At 46.8% G+C, this 21,141-nt stretch overlaps 2 protein-coding genes and 1 long non-coding RNA gene across 3 annotated transcripts; 1 reads left to right on the top strand and 2 right to left on the bottom strand.

The window, feature by feature from the left end:
* Positions 1 to 451: 451 nt before the first annotated feature.
* MRM1 (mitochondrial rRNA methyltransferase 1) lies at positions 452 to 8,448 on the bottom strand. The gene is made up of 5 exons (XM_020991786.2): positions 7,856 to 8,448; positions 6,496 to 6,589; positions 4,327 to 4,459; positions 4,064 to 4,183; positions 452 to 3,815 (listed from the first exon to the last, which is right to left on the bottom strand). Exons 1-5 carry the CDS (start codon positions 8,446 to 8,448, stop codon positions 3,610 to 3,612), a joined length of 1,146 nt encoding a protein of 381 aa, XP_020847445.1. The 3' UTR covers positions 452 to 3,609.
* A 113-nt stretch (positions 8,449 to 8,561) lies between these two features.
* LOC110212021 (uncharacterized) lies at positions 8,562 to 10,354 on the top strand. Its single transcript, XR_002325550.2, has 2 exons — positions 8,562 to 8,651; positions 9,596 to 10,354. It is a non-coding gene; the product is annotated as an uncharacterized LOC110212021 (long non-coding RNA).
* Positions 9,571 to 20,171, bottom strand: DHRS11 (dehydrogenase/reductase 11). The gene is made up of 7 exons (XM_020991787.2): positions 19,830 to 20,171; positions 15,472 to 15,681; positions 12,704 to 12,798; positions 11,739 to 11,868; positions 11,086 to 11,178; positions 10,573 to 10,638; positions 9,571 to 10,243 (listed from the first exon to the last, which is right to left on the bottom strand). The coding sequence occupies exons 1-7, from the start codon at positions 20,061 to 20,063 to the stop codon at positions 10,202 to 10,204; spliced, it is 870 nt and encodes a 289-aa protein (XP_020847446.1). The 5' UTR covers positions 20,064 to 20,171; the 3' UTR covers positions 9,571 to 10,201.
* Positions 20,172 to 21,141: the final 970 nt, after the last annotated feature.

Here is a 21,141-nt window from a genome sequence, read left to right as displayed (position 1 = left end):
TCTATAAGACATGAAAGGGATGATTTCAAAGAAACCTGGGAAGACTTAACTGATGCAGAGCAGGGTGAGCAAAATGAGAACTGTTTATACAATAGCAACATTGGAAAGACAACTTTAAAAGATTTCAGGATTCTGATCAATGTAAAAACCAACCATAACTCCATGGGGCCAGTGATGAAGCATGATACCCACCTCCTGACCAAAAAGTGATGGAAAGACGTAGAATTAAGGTATGTATTTTCAGGCACAGCCAATGTGGTAACTTGTGTTGCCTGATTGCTTATTTGTTACAAAGGTTTTGTTGTTCGTTTTCCTATTTTGGCAATCAGAGTGACAGGAGGGAAAGGGGGATTAGGGTTAGGATTCCTTTCCACCCCTGACCCCCCAATAAAGAAACAAACATGAAAAGAGAACAGAAAGCCAGAAGGAATCACACAGAGCAGCACAGCTCTGAAAGTTACAGGTTGAATTTATTATATACTTTAAAAACAAGCTCTTTGACTTTATATGTATAATTGACATCAAATTGCTTGAAGTGGAAAGGTGGGAGGAGAGAATTTGGAACGCAGAAAATTTTTTAAACGAATGCTAAAAATTTTTTACATGTAACAGAAATATCTAACAAAATAAAAATGTTTAAAAAATAAAAACATCTAAGTAATATTCCATTGCATGTGCAATCCTCTCCTGTTCCACACTGTACATGGAAATGCTCATTTTATTTGGTCTTAAGTTTAGAATAAAAACAATACAGAAAAAATAAAATGATGTTGGATTTAATGACTTGTAAAGGCCCTTCGAGGTCCAAGGCTACAAAACACTATGATCTCCACAATTCTGAGGCTACTCATTGTGGGGTTCTGGCTTGAAAAAGAGATTTACTCTATGCACCCCAGGAGACCAGAGATGCCTCAGGAGGAAGGGGTCAGAGGCATTTCCTTCTATCTCAAAGCCTTTAGCTGGAGCATAAGCCTACCAAAGAACAAGGGTGCCACCTAATGGAGACAGCCAGGTCTCACAAATGATTCCCAGAAACCCCAGGTGATTTTCTCAAAGCCTCTGGACTCCTTCCATCCTAAAGAGACCAAACCACAAAATTCATAGTCCTTCCTCTTCTCTCTGGCTCACCATGCAGGAGATACACAAGGATGCACAGACAGGCCCTCAGGGACCTCATCATCAGACATCCATGAAAGCATTTTCTTTTTTGGATATGACTAATGCAGGAATTTTTGTGTAACTATATGTATTTGTAATCGGTTTTGTTCTTCTTGCCTTCTCAATGGTGAGGGGAAGGGAAAAGGGAGGGAGAATTTGGAATGCAAATTAAAATTGAATTACAAAAAATATAGAAAAGTTTTGAAAAGAAAAAAGAACAAGGCTTCCCTCTTATGTAGAAAGATACCATAGGAGAGCCTGCAGAAGTGAGGAAAAATGAACCTAGGACAGCCAGTCCCAAGAAGTCATTTGGGGAACGGTGCAAGAGGACGGGGAAGCAGAAGTAATACAGAGGCTTCCAGTTCCCCTCCTCCCCAAAGAAGAAAGTATCCAAATTTTGAAAGAAAAGCCAGGTCTGGAATGAACCAATTGTATTCTACCAGTTGTAATGGAATGTTCTTGTGCCACAAGAAATCTCCAATTTAGAAAGACTTCTATGAAATGACAGAGTGAAGAAAGAGAAAAAGAAAAAAAAATACATACACTGACCCCAAATACTAATAGACATCAGAATTAAATTAATGAAATGACCAATGTTGACTCTAGGGGGCGCATAATGAAACATTCCTCCGTCTATGGAAATACTTGGACACAGCTTTGGAAATTGTTTCTGCTGGTCACAAGGAAAAGTTCTTGTGGCAGGGAGTGGCTGGTTGGAAACTATTAGTAAAATAAAATGATTTCCAATATATTTAAAAATAAGAAAAAAAAGGAGTGATCTATAAGCTAAGACCTCTCAACGGCAGTCCTGTCGGTCCTTGGAAAACAGGAGGAAGGGGAAACAAAGGGCGTTCAGCCACGTCTACTTAGGCCTCCATTCTCCCAAAGCTTTCTGGGTTGAGGAGGCTCTCCAGCGGGCAGGGCTTTACGATGGAACATAAGACCACACCAGGAGCTGGGAGACTAAGAGTTCTAGTCCTGGCTCTGAAACAAATGAGCTGTGTGACCTTCTTTACCTCTCTGGGCCTGTTTCTTCCCTGTAAAATACTGTTAAGATTAGATAGTCTCTTCTGGCTCTGACGTTCTCCATCGGTGTTTCTACTGCACGGGCAGGAGTCATTCTTCTTCTCCTTATGTTCTCCTTTTAGGCCCAGAAACCTTACATAAATTACCTAATCTCTCTGGGACTCAACCTTCCCATCTGTAGAATGTGAGCAGGGAGGGTGGACTAGATAAGACAGCCTCTGAGGTCCCTCCTAGTACTAAATCTGTAATCCTCTAACTCCAATCCCTGGGTTTGGGATTATACTGATAATAATAACTAGCATTTACCTAGACCTTTAAGGTTTGCAAAGCATGTTTTAACACGTTACATGGTCTCATTTCATCCTTGTACCAACCCTGAGAAGTAGATGCTGTTATAACAATCTCCTTTTTTCAGATGAGGAAACTTCACCTCTCTCAAGAAGTGAAATGATTTGCCCAGCTAGTATCTGAGACAGAATTCAAACTGGGGTCTACTTGACCCCAGTTCCAACTCTCTCTCCTACTGTCAGCCAAATCGACCAGTCATTCTATCTCCTTCCTCCATAAACCTCCTTTTTCTGCCTGGGGGTAACAAAGACAGACCCCACCACCACTACAAACATATATGCTAATAGTATAATAGCAGCTCACATTTATATAGCACTTTGGGGCTTACAAACCATGTCACACATATTTCCTTGGTTCCTTCCATCAACCCTTCAAGGAAGGTGCCATCATTTTACAGATGAGGAAACTGAGGGGCAAGGGGTATAGTGAATTGCCCAGTCTGAAACAGGATTTGAACCCAGGGCTTCTTAACATTAAGTCCAACAGGCTATCCAATGTGCCTGATAAAAGAAAATCCCTCAGACCAGACATCTGCCTTCCCCTCGTCCTTGGACAAAGGTGAGGCACACTCTTGTCCCATCCTCCCCACCAACAAAATAAACAACTGGCTGTTGTCAAATGATTTTTCCAGCAGAGCTCAGGGATACGATGAATTCTCTCCCCTCAGCCCTTATACTGAAGATGCCCAATGTGGGCCGCATTTATTATCAACAAATGCACATTGGTGTGGCTGGTGAGCGTGTGAACACACTCCCAAGGACTCAACGTGCTTGGACTTGCTCATGTACTCAATCACAATCAGACACCAAGTTCTCAGCTATCCTGACATACAAGACAAAAGTGAAACAATCCTGCCCTTGTGGAGCTTCCATTCTATCGGGGAAGACAACAGATACAAAGTGGTTGGGGCAAGGGAAGAGACAGGGCCTCTAGAGGCCAGAAGAGGATCCAGAAAGGCTTCATTTCATGGCAGGGGAGGCAGAGGAACACAAACCAAGTCTTGAAAGAATGACCAAACACAGCTACACCCATGTGCACACAAGCAACGTGGAAGCGAGCAGATTCCCAAGATCGCCATCAGCTCCCCTTCAGTCTCTCTCCTCCTGATCTAGGCTCTGCATCCGCAGCTGGGACCCATGCCTTTAGGCCTTGGCTGGCTCCAGGTTCAGGGTCTTCAGAAGAAGCCGGGGATTCCGGAGGGTCACCAGCAACAGCACTTGTTTCTCTGTCAAGCAAGTCTTCCCGCCCCTTCCTCTGGCTGATGATGGAATGGAGAAGGATCCCTGTTCAACACAAAGAGGACAATGACTGGATTGGGGAAAGAAGAGAAGAAAAGGGGGGAAATCGGGAAAGATAAGAAGAGAGGAGAGGAGAGAGATGGGGAGGGGAGGAAAAGGAAGGGAGGTGAGGAGAGAGGAGGAAGGGACGAGAAAGGAGGTGTGGCAGGTGTGGGAGCAGAAGGGCTGTTTTTGTTTTTACATTCCCAGCACTTAACCCAGTGTCTGATACATAAAGGTAAAGGAACCCTTACCTGCAGCTACAGAGACATTCAAGGACTCCACTTCTGGGGTGAGCTCCCGCCCAGGTCGAATGGTTAGTAGAATATGACACAAGCTTCTGACCTCATGGGATAGCCCAGAACCTTCATTTCCTATAGGGCAGAGATGGGGCAGAAGAGTCAGTACTACCCATAACTTGAGCTTTGGAAAACAGGTTCAGCAGGGAAGGGGTACAACAGAAGAACAGAGAAATGCAAGAGGCATCTCATCTGGTAGCTGGACTCCTGTCACCTACCTAACACCAGCAGAGTAGATCGGTCCCAGAGGAACTCTAGACAGCTGGCAATAGGGATGTTAGAGCACTCAGCAATCCCAGACCCTGGACAGCCCAAAGTGCCAGCCACAAGCCAGCCCTGTTGAGCCTTAGCCTGGCAAGGGGAAGAAAAACAATGTGATTTCCTGATTCACCAGATTTTATCAGTAATATTATTTAATTAATCAACAAGTATTTATTAAGTGCCTTCTATGTATTAGGCACAGGGCTAAGTGCAAGGAACAGAAAGACAAAAACCAAAAAACTGCCTCTGCCCTCAAGCAGCTTATATCCTAGGCTAGAGGAAGCACACAAAGAGAGAAAACAGGGGGCCTACAGTGGTTTGCGTGTGAAAGAAATCAGGCCGAGGGCAAAGAAAAATGCAGAGGAAGTTGGGAATTCCATCTCTACTGCAAAGTTCCTGGAATGTAGGGGAGAGTAGCAAGAGTTTTCTGAATCCTTTTCCACCATGCCCCTCATCACATGTAGCTGTTTCCCCTCACTGTTTCCTTATTCTGAAACACTGGCTTCTCACTGCCCTGACCTGGAGAATAGAAAGGGGGGCTGCTAAATATGGAACAACATTGCCTCCATGTGGCCAGCAACAGAGATACAGCTAAAAACCCAGAAACAAAACTTGAGACAAAAGATTTTCAGAGGCCTATCAGCCTGATTTCTTCCAAGGTCAAGTACAGCTCTGGTTTAAGATAGCCACACACCAGTCAGACTAACCAAGGTCTCCAGGTAGGTTTAAGGAGAGGCTCTGAGGTAGGTTTTTGGAAGAAGAAATCAAAGCTTATCTAGTCACATGAAAAAATGCTCTATATCATTATTGACTAGAAAAATATAAAACAACTTTTATTAAAACACCTATTAGATTGGCTAAAATGACAGAAGACAAAATGACAAATGTTGGAGGTGGTGTGGAAAAATTGGGACAATAATACACTTGGTGGAATTGTGAACAGATCCAATCATTTTGGAGAGCAATTTGGAATTATGCCCAAGGAGTTATAAAACTGTGTACACCCTCTGACCCAGCAATTCCATTATTAGATCTGTTTCCCAGGGTGACTGGGGAAAAAGGAAAAGAACCTATATGTTCTAAACTATTTACAGCAGCTCTCTTTGTGGTGAAAAAGAAATGGATGCCCATCAATTGGTGAAAATGGCTGAATAAGTTGTGGTATATGATTGTGATGGAATATTACTGTGCTGTAAGAAATGATGAGCAAGTAGATTTTCAAAAAACATGAAAGGAACTTGCATAAAATAATGAAGAATGAAACAAGCAGAACCACAAGAATGTTGTATACAGTAACAGCAATACTGCAGCTAAGCTATTCTGAGTTATAAGAACATTCAAATCAACTATAAAAGGACTTACGAAGCAAAGTGCTATCTACCTCCAGAGAAAGAACTAATATATGGAAGTATTGAATGGTTCCACATATATATCTATATCTAATATTGGCGCTCTCTAACAGAGGGTTGGGAGGATTGGAGGGAGACAACTTGGAACTCAAAATGTAACCAAAAAAATCTTTTTTTTTCCAAAAAATTTAAATAGAAAATTACAAAAAATCACATGTAAAAAATTCTTTTTCTAATTTTGTTGTATCCCTGGTGTCAGGAATATAGGAGCTTAGTAAATGCTTGTCACAAACTGAACACTCCAAGAAGAAAAAAAAAAGAGAGAGGCTCTATAGTGTGGGCCCCCTTTGGCCAGAACTTCAGGGGCATGGAGGCATTGGATTCCTCCTTAGGAATAAGGTTCAGAATCCCAAACCATAACACTAGATTCATCTGGGACTAAGAAACTAATTCCCCCTGAAGTCTAGAATGAAATACAGACATGATAGCATTAGCATCTGTCAATCTCAGCTGCTCTACTTGCCATTCCACTGGAGTTACAGCTAGATAATCAATCAACAGGGAGTTAGTGAGCACTTAGTATGTGCCTGGCACTGTGCTAAGTGCTGTGGATACTATGAAAAAAAGAAAGAAAACAAAACAAAAACAGGCCCTGCCCTCAAGGAGCTCCCATTTGAATGAGAGAGAGGACATCTTCATAAACAGGTATACACAAAAAAGAATAGATACAAGGTAACCTCTGAGGGGAGTATACTAATCCACTCCACTACTAATTACCTTCAGCAAGCCTGGAAGATCACCAGTTGCAAAGACATCCATTACTTCCATGACTCCTGCACTGGCCTTGCTAACCACTGGGGTCAGGGGGCAACTGCAAAGTTCAATTTCAATTAGACTCAACAAACATATGATGAGCACCTACTATGCTGCACAAGGCACTAGGGATAGAATTAAAACAGTACTAGCCCTCAGAGGTTGGATTCTTCTAGGGCAGGGGTTCTTTGCCTGGGGTCCATGGATAGATTCTGGGGAAAGAAACAATCATTTATTTAGTATTTACTATTTGCCAGGCACTGTTTCCAGCGGACACACGAACTTGGATGGAGAAAATTATCTTATTATTGTATTTTATATATGTTTTAAATACATGTACATATATATCATAGAATTACAGATTATTTTCAAACCTTTGGTTTCCTCGTAACCTTACGTATTTTATTTCATGCATTTAAAAACATGAACCTGAGAAGCGGTCAGTAGGCTTCCCCAGACTGCCAACAGGGGTCCAAAAAAGGCAGTGTAGTCAAAGGATCTGAGTTTGTATCCCAGCTTAAGTCCAACCTGTGTGACCTCAGCTATTTAGCCTCTCTGGGCCTCAGTTTCCTCACCTATAAAAAGAGAAGTATCATGATGAGGTATCAGAACGTAATGGAAAAAAAGAGCTGGGTTGGGAGTTTGAGGAGCTAGGTTCAAATCAGGTACTCTCTCACTACCTGAGGGACTCTGGGCTGTTTCCTATCTGGAAAATGGAGAGGGGCAGCTAGGTGGCGCAGTGAATAGAGCACCGGCACTGGAGTCAAGACAACCTGAGTTCAATCAAATCTGGTCTCAGATGTGTGATCCTGGACAAGTCACTTAACCCCAATTGCCTCACTAAAAAAAAGGAAAACGGAGGGAGCGGAACAGATGACCTCTAAGGTTTCTTCAAGCTCTAAAGCTACTAACTTAGGGAATAAATACATATTTGAGGAGGAAGACAGAACTAACATAGTGTTGAGAAACCACAAGTTTTCTCCACCCTCCAGCTCCAAACTTGCTAAGTTACTCTCCACTCCTTCCAACTTACCCCGGGAAGCTTTGGCCTCAAAAGGGGCTCAATTTAATTTAGGGAGGAGGTGGAGGGGAGGGAGTGAGTGGGAGAAGGACAGAAACCACAAATCTTGGCCCAAAAGAGGCAACCGGCTTGGGCTGACGGGCAAAAAGCTTGCAGGTCGGAACGGGGGCCACAGGCCAGGAGCTGAGGGGTGGGCTATCTACAGGTGGCCGGTGGGGCTCGAGGGAAGGTCAAGCGACTTGAAGCTAAGCAGGCAGGGTGGCCGGTCCAAGGATGCTGGGGCAGGAGGCAGAAAAGCTCTACCTGTTCCTCTGGCTGGTAATGACCTTGTCCACGCCCAGGAAGTACGCGGTGCGCAGCACGGCGCCCAAGTTCCGAGGGTCTTGGATCTCCTCCAGGATTAGCCACAGGCGCCGCGCCGCCGGCCCCTCCGCCGGCCAGTCCTCTCCGCCCTCCGGCCAGGCTTTGGGGAGCAGCGGGGCCACCTCCATACACACGCCCTGATGAACCTGACCCCGGCACAAGGCATCCAGCTCCCGCCGCCGCATCAGCTGCACCGGGACGCCCAGAGCCTCGGCGGCTCGGGCCAATTCGGCCCGCGCCCCGTGTCCCGCGCCTCCCTTGTGGAATAAGAGACGGACCACATTCCGACGGGCGGCCCGCAGGGCTAAAGCACAGGGCGCCAGCCCGAACAAGACTTCCTGCCGCCGGACCAGGGGCAAGTCGTCCTCCCGGAGGCGGAGCAGCTCCGCGCCCCCGGGCCGGGCCTCAGGCCGAGGCCCAGCCTTCCAAGGGGGCCGCCTCGGCGAAGAGCTGTTCCAAGAAAACAGCCGGGCTGACAGGAAGGCCAGAGCGCGCCCGGCAGAAGTCCCGGAGCCAGCCGGCAACCGCAGCATGTCCCGCACACTTGCCACCCGGCTGCAGTCCTGTCTACCGTGTAGACGAGAAAGTGGCCACTCCCTTCCCGCCTGGGGGATCCGACCTTGGGCCCGACGAAGGCAGAGGATTTAGAAGTCCTGGCTCCTAGCGGCATCGGGAGGTCTGGGGTCTCCGGCCAGTACCTCCGCTACGAAACCCACGCGGCTAGCGGAGAAAGCAGGTGAGTCACGTGCACCCAAAGCCACGTGAGCGGCTTTCGGGCTCCGCCCCTCTGTAGTCAAGGCAAGGTAGGACTTCAGGCGCCGCGTTAGCTTTCCCACAGCGCCACCTGCTGGGTCGGGGGAGGGATGGAATGGGGGCCTGGAGTCCTTGACCCCATCATCCCTTAAACCGCAGTTTGTAGGAGAGTAAGGTTTCATTATCCCTGTTCAGCCAGACCTATAGTGCTCATGTTCACAGTGACCTGTATCTCAGGATGGAGAAAGCTTTTCAAAACACTGGATAGGAAGGTCTGGGAAGGATTCTGGTGACTCCCATCCTTTCCACGTTTTGGAGTATGGTGAGGACCCCACAGGATTGTGATTCATGCCTAGAGGAGAAGGCTGTGCCTGTATGAAGTCTGTATGTGACTGCTGAAGATGACAGAATCCTGATTTCATGAAAATGTATCAATAAAATTAATTTTTCTCTCCCTCTCTCTCTCCCCCCTCCCTCTCCTGGGCCATTCAGCCCATTATTCTGCAGGGTTCCACGGAGCACTGTATTTCTTTTCCCTAACAAGATAAAGACTTAGAAATGTAAACCAAAATTTCCTCCTAACATGGTTCTACCCTGCTCTAACCTTTTTTTGGAGCGTGCTCCATGTTCAGTCTACCTCACCAGGGGCCCATACGGGTCTCCTTAAATTTACTACTCACTCTATATACCCTTTCTATTTCTTTCTACCACCAAGAGAACAATCTGCCCCTGCCCCAGCACCCAGTCCCTCTCTTTCTCTCTCCCCCAACCCCAGCCCTAACTAAAAGCCACAGAGCTCCTCTGGGTACAGGACCCCTCCCACTCAGAGAGTCATCTTAATATACTATAAATCCCTACCCCAGGGAAAGGAGTAAACGGAAATAAATTCCCAAAGCCAAAAGTTTGTTTTTTCTTTTTTAATTCTAGAAGTGAAAACCTCTTGGGAGACAGGGCCTTGATGTTGTCCGGCTGCTGCGACCAGTGTGGAAAAATCCCTCAAGAGCCCAGGGTCAGAGAAAAGGGAAGAAGGAAAATTAGCAGGAAGAAATGGAATAGAGAAAAGGGAAAGGAAAGAAGCCTGGAGCCCAGGTGAGGGCCTGCTCCTCTCTGACTCAGACCCGGGGGAGGAGGTAGGGTGAAGAGAGGCATCAGTAAGTACTGCTTCTGATCTTGGCCTCCTTCTCAAGGAGGAAAGGAGATAAAGTAACAGGACAAAGCTTAATGAGCTCCAAACAGGACAAAGCTTAATGAGCTCCAAACAATGAGTAAAGGATAACACATTAAGAAGTAAAATAGACAGGAACCACCCCACCACCCACCACCCAGTTTTCATGAGTAAATCACATCTGTACATGAAACAATTTGAGATTACAAAAAAAATTGGGTTTTTGTTTTTTGGTTTTTTGGGGGTTTTTTAGTCCTGGGGGCAGAAGAAGGAGATTGAGTCCAAGGGTCAAAAATTAACACCTACAATCCAGATTTAGGAGCCAGGCAGTAGGGGTCCATGCCCCAGGCTGGGCTCCCAACCAGATGCTATGTCACCTGTTCCGTTGGCATTATCTGGATGTCTCCAATCTGCAAACAGTACAGTGGAGTGGGCAAGACTTAAGCTCTCTCAACTATCTTCTACAACCCCCAAAAAAAGGCTATCTCCAGAGCTAAAGCAAATTGCTGACAATTGCCACACATACACACCCACCCCTCTAAGCCTCTGGTTTCAGTTAGAGCTTTCTGTAAGTTAGTTAATCTAACAATCCCTCCCCTCCAATCCAGAGAGAAATTAGTATAGCTATTACATAAATGAATTTTCTACTTCCATTATCTTTTCCACTCTTCTACTATAAAGTTATGTACAGTGATTCCCCTGAAGTCCCTAAAGGAGCAATAGTCAGGTCTAGACTCACCTGGACATGTGGTGGGGTGCTGAGGACAAAGATGACGGCTTCAGCTACATCCTCAGGTTTGAGACACTGAGAGCATCAGGAGAAGGGATGAGAGACCATTCCTATTCCTACTCTCCATCCCAATCCCCCCTCCCTGCATACACCTATCCCCTTCTTCCTAAGGCCCTTAATCATGGAACATCTACTGATTATAGGACTTGGCCATTCTAGTAAATGATGCTTTTGGCTACTTAAATTTGGGGAGTTAGGAGGTCATCGACTTGAAAATTGAATCAAAATTTTTTAGAGCTGAAAGGTACCTTAAAGATCATCTAGCCCGACCCCCTTATTTTATAGATGAGGGAAATGCAGACCAGAGATGTTAGGATTTGCAAAGTCACAGAGCAAATCAGAAATAGAGCTGGGACTGGATAGAATCCACGTGGCCCAACTCCCAGTCCAAAGCTCTCTGAATTGTACCATGAGGCCTTGTCTTCTCCCCTATGGCTCAGTGTCCAGCCCTTCAGATCCCACCTTGATGTGCTCGTAGGTCTCAGCTGCTTTCACAGGGTCGTTGTCATGAAGTTTGAAGGCAAATCCTGTTTCCACCAGCCCAGGGGAGATGCACTGGAGGGGGCAGAGGGTGCCTGCTCAGGGGGTAAGCCTCCATTTCCACTATTCCTCCCCTTCCCCGTTCCCTATCCCATGTGAGGGAAACAAAATCAGCAAAAAAGAACAAGCCATGATGAAGGGGTCATAGTAAGGGAATTCAAGCCCAAGAGATGCAGAAAGACTATAAACTGCCTAGGGTACAGAAATGACCATTCAATGTCCAACAACTCTTGCATTCTCTAAAAGAACATCAAATAGTAATCTATTCTCTTATAATCACATCAGCCATAACCCAATCTCATTCCATCCAAGCAGCCTTCTTGATGCAACCCTGCCCCACGTCCTCCCTTCTGCCTCACAGCCTTCGTCTGGTCATTTTGTCCCAGATCACAGAGGAGAAAACTGAGGCTTAGGTCAGGGCCATGAAAACAGCAGAGGCAGGAAGAAACCCAGAACTTCTGTCTCATTCCCCGCCACATCTGAATGCACTGTGCATTGGGCCAGGAGAACCGTATTCCCTCTAAGGTGGAGGTTCACCCGCCTTAAATCCCCCCTTGGGGCAAGTGTTCCCTCACTGTGGCTCGGATGTGAGTATTGGCCTCTCGAAGCTCCTGCCGCAGTCCCTCAGTTAATGCCGTAATGGCAAACTTGGTTGCACTGTAGAAATGCACATCAGACTGGGCCACTACCCGGTGACCCAACATGCTGCAGAGGAAGGGTGAAATCAGGATATAAGAGGAGAGTCCATCCCTTTCTCACAACTAGCCCCTTCAATGCCCTTCCTTTGACTACTCCTCCTCAGTTATTCTGCCCTCTCCTCACTCCAAAATGTTGACTTAATACCTTAGCTTCTTTGCCCTCTCCTAATCCCCTGAATTTGCTCACTATTCCTTTCACCTCTCTTTGAACTATACCTGAAACGTCCTTCCCCATCAATGGCCATTCATAGGATCACAAGATTTAGAGATTCAGCCCAGGGATTCTTAACCTGGTTTGTGTCATAGACCCCTTCTCACAATGTTTTTAAATAATTGAAGGAAATGTTAATTTCAGTTAGAAGCTAGTGAAAATAAAGATGTAATTTTTTTTTCTCCCATCCAAGTTCATAAACCCTCTTCTATCCATGGGCCACTTGGGGAACTCCAGGTCACAGAGTCCTGATCTAATGCAATCCTTTAATTTTACAGATGTGGAAACTGAGGTCGACATGTGTGGTTAGATGACTTGCCTGGGGCTAGACAGCTGGCAGAGTTGGGATCTGAACCCAGGTCCTCTGAATCCAACCACTATTACCATGTTGCCTCTCAATTCTTCCTATCACTTGAGCAGCTCCTAAGAGTCTACCCCCTCAAGGAAATCTTTCTAGGCTACAACTGGCCCAGGAACTCCCCCCAAATCCTGCTGAAAGCTTACTCTGTTCATATCAATGACATCAATACTGCTGCTTTCTTCTGAGCCTTATTTCTTGATCTAATCTAATAGTTAATCACAAAACAATGGCACTGAACCCTCGATGCATCATCACCCACCCCCCATTCACCTGCTGATGTTGATAATGTGTCCATCATCCACACTCCTCTCCCTCATGGACTGGTATGCCTCCCGGGTACAGATACTGACGGCCAACACGTTCACCTGCAGGCAAGGACAAGGATGGGAAACTGAGAAGTCCAACAAGGAATATTTTTGGGTTGAACCAGGCTAAAGTTGAATGAGTCTTGAGAGTGCTGAGAGGAAGGAGTAGGGGACTGAGATGACTATGTGTATTTTTAGTAATTTTTTTTCTTCCCAAGACTGTTTAAAGCCATTGGACCTGGAGGATAGGGGAGAAGGAGATTTACTTTCTCTTGCATTTTTTTCTTAAAAGTCAGATGTAGTATTTTAACTGGAGCCTGTTAAAATTCCTAATCTCTATCCATGGAGCCTCACAGCATTCTTCTCCCACCCCTCCAATACATGTATTTTTTACAAAAAAGCTAACAAGCAGGCAAACTGGGTGATAACTTACAAATGAAGACCTGGAATGTTTGCTATCATGTCCTGCCCTAACCCCTTCTCAAGCTGCTACTCATCTCCTGAAAAAGAAAGGTCTGTGGGGCAGCTAGATGGCACAGTGGATACAGCTTCGGCCCTGGAGTCAGGAGGACCTGAGTTCAAATCCAGCATCAGACACATGACATTTAACTAGCTGTGTGACCCTGGGCAAGTCACTTAACCCCATTGCCTAGCCAAAAAGAAAGGTCCGTGTCCTATCATCAAGGGATCTGCCTGAATCCCACACTGTGTGGAAGAACAGGACAACTCCAGAGGCAGCAAAAGAATGGTTCCTTTTTGTCTCCTTCTGAAGTAGTGTCTTATTGGTGATGAAGAGGACAGCAAGAACCATACTAGTACCAAAGTCTTGGGGGCCAAGGAACCAGGAAACTTCCCTGCCACAACTAATACGCAACTAAACCACAGACCTCTACGAATGGATTTGCCCAGATCTCCTACAAACAGCACATTTTAGCTTCCATTCTGTATATTATAGCCTCTGTACTGGGGCATCTCCTGCTAGATGCCTTGCTCTCAGAATTTCTGGTGGCACTAGCCCTGTCCTTCATTTCCAAGCAACGCACCTGGCATCAGAATGAGGAACTCATAATAAACTTAGCCTAAAAATATCTTCCCTCAGTATCCCCCTCCTCTCCCTCTGGCCCTAACTTTCCATACTTCCTACTATCATTTTCCTTAAAGAAATTCCTGGGACATGGAAAAGATAGGTAAGGTGGGGGTCCCAGTTAACAGTCCCAAAGGTTTACCTACCCACACACAGAAAAGACATGGACTGGCAGCCTCATCTTCTTTTTGGCTCTTCTTGCAGCCTGTCTACATGCTATTCCACCAACCCCAAGCACCTGGGGCCTAACAAGAAGTTGAACTAGCTTGGTGGGGGAGCCCCGGGAGGCCCAAGGAATTACCTTTCTGGGCCCTAACAAACCCATATACCCCTGACCTTACTTGTCCTAGCAAAGTGGGGCGCTTCCAGAATCTCCACTCTCCAAAGAAAATGACAGGTGAGGAACTGGCCGTGCTGTGACCCCACCGTGGCCCCACCAGGCTCACTGCCCGTGGAAAGAGATAAGCCTTTCAGCAGCTCTTCACATCTCTCCTTTCAGGGAGAGAGGCAACTGGGTAGGAGGAGATTAGATGTTTCTCCTTATCAGGTGTCAGACCTAAACCTCAGGAACAGAACACCCATAGTGTGAACCTGCTTCGGCTCCTAGTGATGTCAGCAGATGAGCCATACACAGGGAAAGGGGCGGCAGTACTTTGCCCCTCTGAAACTTTGTACCACTGTGCTTTGTACTGGACTAACATGAAAATAAAACAAAACACCAGAAGGTAAACCCCAGATCTAAGCAAAGAATCATTTCTGCGCAGGCCAAACAGAATCCAAGGGGGAAAATTTTTTTTTAAATGATAGTAATAATAATCACTAGATCAGGGACAAAAAAACTCCTATCCCAGAGAGAGATGGTAAAGACAGGTTGACATCAGAAAAGTAGAGGAGGGAGGATGGGCAGGAGAGGAATCACAAGACAATAGGATCCACCCAGAATCACACAGGGCTGGGTCAGAGAAAGTCAAATATGGAAGCTATATCACCTAACTCCCAGGACTGTGCTCTTTCCACTATACCAAAAGTCATGTTCATTCTTGTCAACAGGAATGGAATAAAGGTTTGGGGGAAAGAAGAAGCTACTTCGTTGTATGTAGTACTTAATCTTTCAGAGGACTTTTACATAAATTATCTTATTTGATATTATAACACTGAGTTAAGAAGAATGGTACCCCTCTAGCAGAGAGCCTTGGAAAAAGCAGGCAATTACCAAGTGTTCATTGAGACAAATTATACATTTTTTAAAGAAGAGGAAGTAGGAACTCATAGAGGATAAGACCCAAGGTCATACAGCTAGCTACTGACAGCAGCTGGAAAACAGAACAGAGAGCTCCTAATTCCTAGGCTGCTGTTTTTTCTGCTAGGCAGTAATATTTTCCCAATCTTATAAATTCTGAAGAAATAGATATACAGCCTAACTCCAGGGTCAAAAAGGAAGCAGTAACACTAAATATGATAGGTTTGAGGGAATGAGGGGGATTATTAAATCTTCTGTAGAGAGACATATGCCTTTGCCAGGGCCCCATTTAGTAAATCCTGGTCCTGGATCATCCACTCCAAGAAGTCAACTGTTCCACAGCATACCCCATCCTCTAAGCAGGTAGTCTTCTCCACCCCCCACCCCTTACAGAAGCTACAATTCTCACATTTAGCATATCTTTCCAACCACTGGTATGGCCACTGAGTAGGGGCTCAGGCCGGGCCAAGCCAGCATTGTTGATGCAAATATCCACACCCTTGTGTTGAGTTCGGACAGCTGAGAACATGGACAGAATGTCTTCTTCATGGGACAGGTCACATTTGTAGGGGACCAGAGTCCCTGGGTAGCCAGCACTCTGACATTCAGCAGCCAGTTTCTGGGGATAAAGAGAAGAAATCTAATCAGGGGACTAACAGATCTGAGTTGTTAACTGCTCTCTCTCTCACTCTCTCTCTGTCTCTCTCAAATCACAAGCCTTTCACCTTACCCCTTCAAACATAATCTAGCCACCCCTGCCATAAAAGACTGCTTTTCAATAGTCACCACCAACTTCCCCCCAAACACCAGATGATCCACTACCTGGGTGATGGAGAGAGAAAGAGAGAAGTGAAGTTGGGTCCTAGTGCAAGGCCTCAACTCTCCAATCTATAGAATGGGAAGAGAATCTACCCAACCTCCAATTGTAAAAAGGAAAGATTCAGGGTAGAAGGCGTAGGTAAGGGCGGCAAGCATATCCAGGAAAAGAATAATGTCTATCTCTATCTAGAAACTCTTATCACCTGCCCAAGAGCTCACCCCAACCTCCCTTCCTCCATTCTAACAAGAAAGTCACTGAGCCAGTAAAGCCAGAGCTTCTAATCTCTACCCTGACAGGTCTGGAGCTATTCTTCCTACCTCCCACTGGAGCTGCCAGAGAGGAGCCTCCCACTTACCTACACCACACTGGAAAAGGAAGGAATGTTATGCAGAAAGTTTGCTTGAGATTTCTCACAGATTTTTAAATTAGGCAGGAGAAGGCTATCCCTAGCCTCAATTCTCTCCTCCAGCCACCCAGTGCCATGCCATCCCTAATCTCCCCTCCCCTAATAGGAAGTGCCAAGTATGCTGGATATGTTCTCCCTCTTCTCTCCTCCTCCAAGCTTTTTCCTTGGGATCTTAATTAAGGTAGGTGACCTGATGACATGAACACATGAATCCTTGTGAGGCTCCCTGCAAACCTGTGCTACCCCAGGAAGGGGACAGAGTATCCACGCTGCAGCTAGAGGAGCTTCAGAACAGTAGGGAAGCCTGAAACAGAGACACTAGGGAGAGAGGCCAAGACAGAGAATGTAGAAGCAGACAAAAAGACAAAGAAAACCTCTAGGACCCTGTGACACTACACAAAAGCTGTCCGTGAGGTGCAGTAGCAGAAGGAAAACAATCTGGTAGCTGGGGGTGGGTAGTGCCCATTCACTCTGGGCACCTGGGCTCTATTAAAGACATATGGGTGCTGGCTCCAATCCAGCTTAGCCATCTGCCAAGGTCTCAGAGCTCCCTTCTTTTCCTACCAATAAAAGAACCTGTAAATACATAATTCCTATGGCTCAGAAGCAGTTTCCAGCTCCTAATCTGACCAGATACAGGGATCCCTTGCCAGAAAGCAAGGCCTCAGATAGTCCTATGGAGAAAGCAGGCACTGGCTTAAAAAAAAAAAAGCCAAATTCTAGGTGAAAAAGCAAGTGATTTGCAATGGAAACTCTGCCCCCCCCCATTTCTACATACCCATCCTTCTCCCCAAAATAAAATTCAAACACACAAGCCATCCCTCTTCTCTAGACTCAGAATGGGCAAGGCCAAAATCCTTTCCAACTGAGTACCCCAGGCTTTAGCCCTGGAGGAAAAAGGAAGGAGTGGAGGCCAAAATCCTCTTCGAAAGAGTCAGGATGAAAGGGTCATGGAAATTCAGTCCTTATCTCCTCCCCACCACCCAACCTAGCTTTCCACAGAAATCTCAAATAATTTCATTTGCCTCCACCCAGAGGTATTGTACAGAGGTTGAAACAAAGACTATATATCCCAGAGTTTATCTGGTTAGACTGAAAGTCTATTTGGAACTCAATGACTAGCTTCCCTGGGGTTGTTCGGTCCTGAAAGGTATGACTATTTTGGTGTCAAGGGGCAAGGGATAGACAACTACTGCCCAGCCACAGGGCTGGGACTGAGCCCTGAGCTGCTAAGAGCTGTCTGGAATGGAAGGGGAGGGTAAGACAAAGGATAGGTGGAGCCAGGTGACCTTGAGAATATCAGAGAAGCTATAAAATGAATCACTGGTCAGCAGTGTCTAAGGCCTAGGACTCTGCCCAAGAGAGTGACAGTCTTTCTCACAGACCTTCACCCACATCAGATCTCCTCTACACTTCCCTAAAAGGGACTTTGAACAGAAGGATGGATGATAAAGCCCTTCAGCTAAGCACTACCCCACAGGCCCTGAAAGAAACAAGACTGTGATCTACAATAGAAACTCCCTCTATCCCTGTACCCTGTTTGCTCTGTCCACCTCTGATTTCTGAACACTTGATATCCATGACCCCAGTGGCCACCTAGCTCTTGTGGGGGGTGGATAATGACCTAGGAGTTATCTGAGTCTCTTCCTTGGGGTTCACATATTTAAACCTTAATTCAACTCAATGTCATACAGGGGACAGTGTAAATGACAGACATATTCCTAGTATCCTGGCTCCATGAAAGATAAATAAACTGTCATGTAGTCCATCCAAGTTAGGATTGGGAAGGAGATATTAATTCTCAGGAATCCTTTCTGTGCTAAAGGCTTTTTAGAGAAGACAACACCCTGACCTGTTCTTGCTCACTCCTAGGTCTCCCAACCCAAAATCATAATGGTTATTAATTACTGTAATTGGCTTAAGGCCCTTGAGAAGCACAAATACACTCCAAAGGGAAGGGGGCGGAGGGTGAGGAAGGAGAATGTCTCTCAAACTGGCTGCCTAGGTTCACCTGGCCTAGGTCTGTCTGGAATAACAAAACAAGTAATAAAATGAACACCCCTTCTTCCCCCACCTTCCATCACATATCTGATAGCTTCTTTTTTTCTCTCTCTTCTTCACTTCCCATTTGACTAATGTTCTCTTACCCTTTCCCTTCTCTTCTGCTCTAAATCCAGACAAGGCAAGATATCTGGGTGAAATGCTAGAGGTCAAGAATCCCGTCACTGTGGATGTTCTGGGGGGTAGGATCAAGATGATACCTGGAGGAAGTACCAGGTTTAGGAATGATTATGGTTTTAGGCACTCTAGGGGTTCCTTGCCTTTGATAGCCACACAGGAAGTTTCTAACCAACTCTGATTATCTCCCTCATTGGTCATCCTACTTCCTCTAGAATTAGGGTTCTTTCCATTTTTTGTGTCCTAGTCCCCTCTGAGAATCTGGTGAGGCTTATAGACTCTTCAAAATCACCCTTTGAGTACCCCAGCTCCTAAAAACTTCTGGGTCAGTCCAGCTCTCCCACTTGTCAGGGCTCTCCTTCCCTCACATCCCTGAAACTACAGCCCCCAAATTTCCCATCACAGCTCTGCCCTTTTCCAGATCCCCAATACCAAATCTCTGGTTATATAGTTCTATCCCACAGATCCCTCAAGGACCCCTGCACCACAAAACCTCACTATCACAGCCTCCCCAAGATCAGAATCCCCAGCCCCTCAGCACTGAAAAGCTCACAGAGACCCTGTACCTCAACCCCTACTATTAAAGCCCAATAACACACATTTCCAGTAACACAGTTAAAAAGACACTAACAGACTGCACATGTATAATCTTTGTTAAATTGCTTGCCTTCTCAACGAGGGGGTAGGGGAGGGGAATGTTAGAGAAGAGGGATGACAGGAGAAAATTTGGAACCCAAAATTGGAAGAAAAAAAAGGTTAAACGTTGTTTTTACATGTAATCAAAAAATATCAAAATTTTAAAAATACACTAACAAAAATATACCAAAAAATACACTCACAAAATCTCCATGTTCATTGTCCCCACTCACACAGGGAATTCCCAAATTCCCACTGATCAAAGCCCCCCAGATACCCACAATCACAGCTTCCTGAGACATCCCTGAACCTGAAATTTCTCACACATACATTTCCACTATCACGGCACCCCCAAACACAAAATCTTCATGCTCACAGTCTCCCACCCACAGAGGGCACCCCAAACTCCCACTGATTATAGCCCCTACCTCTCTGCCCCGAAAGCATCCTCAATCGAGCTTCCTGAGAGACCCTTGTACCTTAAACCCCTACTAGTTCAGCTCCCCCCAACACATTCATAAGATATCACCCCCAGAGGGCACCCCTAATTCTCATTGATCAGTCCCAACTTCTCTGGCCCTCCCACCACCCACAACTCCAGCACCTCCACCCCTCCCGCTCACAGCCCCCCCCAAGGGCACTCGCACGCCACCGGGACGATCCCAGCCCCCGCCCCTCCCCAGGGCCGCCCCAAGTTCTCCCTGACGCGGGCCCGGGCAGTAAGTACCTCGATATTGCTCACGGTGCGGGCGCACCCCACCACCTTCAGTCCGCGCTGCACCAGGGCCCGGGCCACGGCAGCGCCGATGCCGCAGGAGGCCCCCGTCACCAGCGCCAGGCGGCCCCGCCAGCGCTCCATGCTGGGGGTGCTGGACTCCTTCAGAAAGCAGCCGGCCACGCCGACCCCGGGCCCCGACCCCAGCAACAGTCCCGCCTTCTCCTGCGGCCCTGGGAAGTCCATCTTCCACAGGCCCGGCGACCGACTCGACCTCTCCGATCTGCTGCCCGCCGACCCTCACTCAGTTGATAGGCCAGTCGGCCGCCACTCCGGCCCCACCCCCGCCCCGGCCCCGCCTGCTTCTCCGGGCCGCTGCCTCCTCCACGCCCCGCGCCTCCCACCGTCTCCCCGCCCGGCCGGCCAGAGGCTCCGCCCCCAGCACGAGGTAGAAGGAGTCGTCTGCCTCAGCCCCGCCCCTTCTGCCAGAAGCTCCGCCCCCCGTGCGAGGACGAAGGAGGGGCCATCTTCGGCCTTGCCTCAGGCCTTGTTGCGGGCCGCGGTGTCTCCGCACCAGCCAGCCTGTTCCCAGCCCGGGATCCGAACCTGGACGCCTTGGACCCTCCCGCCGCCTCCGACGGCTCTGGAGCGTAGGTGTGCAACCCTGGGGGCGCAAAGCTTGTGCCTGCCCCCTGAGCCAAAGCCAGAAGAAGGGGTGGAGATGGGGAAGGGGTCCTATCGCGAGGACTCAAAAGTACTTCCGAGGTCAGGTCCAATCCCTTCGCTTTACACCGGAGGAAACTAAGGCCCACAGAGGGGAAGTGACTTGCCCAAGGTCAGAACAAGTCTCATTGGTGACCATTCTGCTCACAAGCGTCGACATTCAGTGGGGGTATGACGGTGGCAGAACTGGAATTTGAGTTCGGGTTCCTCTACTCCAAGTTCAGTGCACCAGTGACCATTCAGCAAACTTACTCATTAAATGTTCATTTAAGAAGCAGCTGAATGGTGCAGTGGATAGAGAATTGGAGTTTGTGGGCACAAAAGACCTGAGTTCAAATCCTGCCTCAAATTGCAGCATAACCCTGAGAAAATCAGTTAATCACTGCCTGCCTCAGTTTCCACTTCTGTAAAACGAGGATAGTAATAGCACCTATGCCCCGGAGTTGTCATGAAAATCAAATTTGTAACATGTTTTGCAGCCTCAAAGTTCCAGTTTGTGTGAAGATATATATCAACATTCAATATGAAAGTATGTAATTCGAACTCAGGTCCTTGGACTCCAAATTCAATAGAAGGGAGGAGAAAATGTTCTACAGAAATC

Source organism: Phascolarctos cinereus, unplaced genomic scaffold (assembly GCF_003287225.1).
Source record: "Phascolarctos cinereus isolate Bilbo 61053 unplaced genomic scaffold, phaCin_HiC Scaffold_5;HRSCAF=322, whole genome shotgun sequence".
Taxonomy (NCBI): domain Eukaryota; kingdom Metazoa; phylum Chordata; class Mammalia; order Diprotodontia; family Phascolarctidae; genus Phascolarctos; species Phascolarctos cinereus.
This window is presented reverse-complemented; position numbering and strand designations above follow the sequence as displayed.